At 39.3% G+C, this 4,402-nt stretch overlaps 1 protein-coding gene across 1 annotated transcript; it reads right to left on the bottom strand.

The window, feature by feature from the left end:
• Positions 1-2,182: 2,182 nt before the first annotated feature.
• LOC122090608 (probable N-acetyltransferase HLS1) lies at positions 2,183-3,966 on the bottom strand. Its single transcript, XM_042660244.1, has 3 exons — positions 3,752-3,966; positions 3,391-3,572; positions 2,183-3,254 (listed from the first exon to the last, which is right to left on the bottom strand). The coding sequence occupies exons 1-3, from the start codon at positions 3,920-3,922 to the stop codon at positions 2,369-2,371; spliced, it is 1,239 nt and encodes a 412-aa protein (XP_042516178.1). The 5' UTR covers positions 3,923-3,966; the 3' UTR covers positions 2,183-2,368.
• Positions 3,967-4,402: the final 436 nt, after the last annotated feature.

The following is a 4,402-nucleotide window of genomic DNA, read 5'->3' as shown; positions in this document are numbered from 1 at the left end:
TTTTTTTTTTTTTTTTTTTTTTTTTTTTTTTTTTTTTTACATCATTTTTCTAATTGATCTCCATTATATGGAAAAAAACACAAAATAAAATAAATAAATGAAGCATGTTTTCCATCTTTTGTTTAAAATGGAACTTTTTGAAAAACTTAATATATAAAATACTAATATATAATTAATATGACATGAATTGGTCCAACTATTTATGCCCTTTTTTATTTCAGTGTTTTTCAAATGTAAACATTTAAAACTCATACCGTTTATTTTTGAAGTGTTCGATCATATTTTTTACCATCCTATTTGAATTTTGAGCCGTTTTAAACACTTTGTACCATTTTTTTTTTTTTTTTTAACTATGGTACAAACAAAGCACCACTAGACTTGTTCACTTGTCAAAGCTTGTGTAATGGATTTTCTTCAATGTACTTGCAACTATCAAGCTAGTGAAGGTTTGATGTCACTTCTACCTAAAAAATAAGGTTTGGTATACAATTTTATCCATTGGTTAGGTAGGGTAGGTACGAGAATATGTGTATTACCATTTGTTGACTTTTAAAATCAAAGTCAATCATATACCTACTATGTATTGAGTATTCAACCTTTTTCTCAATCGTCAATTTTTTATTCAAATGTATTTGTTGATTGTTCAACATGCCATAATGTTTTCAAAGTAAAATTTTACCATATTAATGGAAGATGATGTAGATTATGATCCACAAAATGGATCATGGAAGAAGCTTAAGACATCACTATATCACACCATGAAAAGCACTATTGATGGGCATCATATATTTTTAGGTTAATCATATATAAAATTATTAATCTCCCATCTCAATCATATGATCCATCTCGCACTGAACAACATGTGTCCTTATATAACAAGTCAATGAAAGAAAATATCAACATATATTATTGACATTTATGCACGTAAAAGAACCAACCATGCCAACTTGAGTTTGTTTTATTTTATATGAATCATAGAAGAAAGAGATCATTTGGGCTTACACTTACTAATAACAACAAATCAGATATACATGTTTAAGAGATGTTGACTACTCTAATGCTTAAAGGGCGAAAGAAGTGGAAGAACCTTTCCTACAAAAGTTTGAGAAGGAGCTCATAGAGGAATCATTCAAGAAGTTTCTTAAAATGAAGGAATGGACAAAACTCAAGTCATTTTCCATTAGAGTAAAGAAATGAAGCTTATCTCATTCTCATCTCATCTTTTTTAAGGAATGAAAAGGGAAGGAGAGGAAAAAGAGGAAATACACATAAGCAATCTTGTCTACGTGGGAATCTCTCTCTCTCTCTCTCCCCCCAATTAATTTGTTCAAACAAACCAGACCCACTCATCTCTCCATGTTTAATCAGCAATCAATAGAAAAAGAAAGTCTATTTTCCCACTCTCAAAAGTGCAAAGTGAAGAGCCACCCACGACTACGAAAGGCTAAACGGATCCATTTTGAAAAAAGGTTACCATCAAAACCCTCACGGCCTCACATGTAACCTCCACTTGTAAGCTCATGAGGTTTGGAAGTGGAACTTGGAAGACATTTCGTTATCTTTTCTTGTATTTTATCTGTCCATTTTAACATTTTTCTCTCTCATCTTCCTCTCTTGTTCCTATCCTGTTGTTGTGGCTGCCACCAAGGAAGGTTATGGACTTTATGGTTGGTCGGTCCATTCCATTATAAATGGGGCCAATTCAAACTGAATTCCTAGGGATAGGGCACATTTTGGCTGATTATGCTCTGGATCAATCGGGACCAAACAATGTTTCAAAAATCAAGGTCAAATCGATTCAGAACTGACCAAGGTTGATCCCTCTAATCTGACATCAACCAAGGCCAATACCTCGATGCTGACCGATCTAGTTGAGTTGTATTGGATTTCTAGGGCCACACACATTTTGGTTAATTCATGAGGGATTCAGACAAATTAATTATCCATTAGGTGGGAGGGATTCTCATGTGTATAAGGGTGTTGTAAGTTAATTAGTAGCCAATTTGAGACAGCTCCCAACACACTCTTTTGCACGTATGTCCATACTTGTGAATAGATATCATATAAAATTTACGTTCCTAAAATTCAATCTAATAGGTGAAAAGATCATCAAAATATATAAAGGGCTGTAAAGAAAATCTAATTTACTACAAGAAATAGGGTATAGCATTCTTTCTCTCTCTCTCTCTCTCTAACCCCTATACACCCCCTCCTCCCAAGGCAAAGGGAACAAGATGAAAAAAAAAGAACAAACATATATTTAAAAAAGAAAAGAAAAAAGAGAGAGGAATAAGAGCTAATATGGTACATTGGTACATGTCTATCTTCTCCAGTTGCTTATGATAATTATGTTAGCCCGGCCAAGATTTTACACTTCTCTGGGATCCACAAAGATGGAACGGCCAGGAGGAGACTTGGTCCAGTCGCCAACTGACCCATCACTATAATCATCACCGAGCCGCTTCATACACCAAAGATCTTCATCGCACGACAATCGCTTCCAGTGTGGGATCCCCGACTTAATTGGCTCTCTACTAGATACCTCCGCCACCACCACTCCACACCCTCTCTCTTTAGCCACGTTGTGCGCGAACCCACACAACGCCTTCGTAAGCCTCACCGCATCTGGACCTTCTCCTCCCAACCCGTACAAGAAATGGAACCCGAATGGCCCGAATAGCTCCGGTACAGATGGTATTCGGAGCCAGGGTAAAGCCCGATCAACAATCCGGGTTGTCTTGGCCAGTCCGCGTACAACTCGGGAAGCACCCTTAACCTCCATGGTGAACACTTCTTTGCTGTTCCAGATGCTGAGCACTGCCCACGACTCAGGCGGGTCGGAAAGGAAACAATCCGACCCGGGCCATGGTGAACTGGGGTTGTGGTTGGGGTCGCCGGAGGCGACATCCACAACGACAGCGACGAAGGTCCCGAGACTGAGATGGTTGTGGAGAATGGAATCGATATCTCTCGGGAAAAACTCGGTGGTGGAGAACCGGCGGCGGTAGAGGGACTCGGCGTCGAACGGCGAGAGTTGGAAGATTCTGACTCGTTTGGGGATGGAGACTCGGTGGGCGAAGACGGGCTGGACCAGAATGCTTGGGGTGCGGAATTTAGCATAGCCGCATCTGTCAGTGAAGAGCTTTACTGACGCTTCGTTGTCCTTATCAGTCGCCATGTAAGAGTACTCCGCCCCTTTCCCTCTGAACCATTCCTCCATTTCACCCACCAGCTTCAACCCAATTCCCATTCTCCTGTAAATTTTTTCCACAGTTAGCCATAGAAAATTATTACTACTGTACTATTCACTGACCCTATTACTATTTCATTTCGCTATCTGCTACAGTTAGAGAGAGAGAGAGAGAGAGAGAGAAGGAAATTTAAGATTACCTGTGAGAAGGGGAGACACGAAGTCCTAAGATGTAGGCGAGCTTAGTGAAGACGGGGACGGTTTTTAGATTCTTTCCATTTCTAGAGAACTTTTTACCGCATGTAACGGTTTTGATGCAACCCCTTATCATCCCTACGATCTCTCTCTCCTCCTCTGCTCTGTTACCCGCCATTTCAGCTACCTGTTAAGGTAAATTTAAAGAAAACAAAATTCACAATTACGTAAGATGAATACGGTATAAATTATTTTAAATAAAAAAATGAACCTTGAATGGAAGGAAGAAGAAGGGAGTTGTTGCAGAAGAGTAGGAACAAGGAAGAGAAAGAGAGAGAGAGAGAGAGAGAGAGAGTTGGAACATACCAACATGAGGAAAGCAGGAGAATGGCGAACCCTGCAAATGGGGTCACCTAGAGAGTCAGTGAAAATAGAAATCTTGCCACTTGGGCCAACTTCGCACTTCCTCTCTACCTCTTCAACTCCTACACGGTCTTTATCAGGCTCGAACTCTCTCACCACTACCACAACCCCCATCTCTCTCTCTAGAAAGGGAAGAAGCTCGCTCAGAGATGGACTGAGTGAAACAGTGTCTGAGTTGGGACATGAGTAGCATCCATGGCTGAGTCTGCGTTTATATAGAAGATGAACAGGAAGACGATGACGAAGAAGGGCAACAATGATTATTAGTAGTCAAAAGTCGCAGCCTTTTCAAGGCCGTGCCGAAATATCGCCTAAATCACGTGTCCACCAAGCAAAACCGCTACTAAGCTTATAAAGCTAAAAGCCTCTTCTCTCTCTCTAATTTCCTTTTTTTTTTCTTGAGGTTTTCTTCCAGAAATAAAGAATCAGAAAAGACACAGAAACTCTCCTTCTCTGGGGATTTTATTCGTTTTGCTTAAATCTAGTGAATAGGATTATAATTATCATTTCGGATTGAAGAGGGAGAGAGTGGTGGAGTCTTCCTCTTAAATGACTACATTTATTGTATAAATTGCAAATACTTTTCTTTTATTT

The sequence above is a fragment of the Macadamia integrifolia genome, chromosome 10 (assembly GCF_013358625.1).
Source record: "Macadamia integrifolia cultivar HAES 741 chromosome 10, SCU_Mint_v3, whole genome shotgun sequence".
NCBI classification, from domain to species: domain Eukaryota; kingdom Viridiplantae; phylum Streptophyta; class Magnoliopsida; order Proteales; family Proteaceae; genus Macadamia; species Macadamia integrifolia.
This window is presented reverse-complemented; position numbering and strand designations above follow the sequence as displayed.

Bases quoted from the DNA above. Each gene is read 5' to 3' on its own strand.
- LOC122090608 (XM_042660244.1), bottom strand. From the start codon at position 3,922: ATGGGGGTTGTGGTAGTGGTGAGAGAGTTCGAGCCTGATAAAGACCGT. The intron at 3,573-3,751 runs GTATGTTCCAAC...TTACCTTAACAG, and splicing joins CTCCTGCTTTCCTCATGTTG to GTAGCTGAAATGGCGGGTAA. The intron at 3,255-3,390 runs GTAATCTTAAAT...AAAAATTTACAG, and splicing joins CGTGTCTCCCCTTCTCACAG to GAGAATGGGAATTGGGTTGA.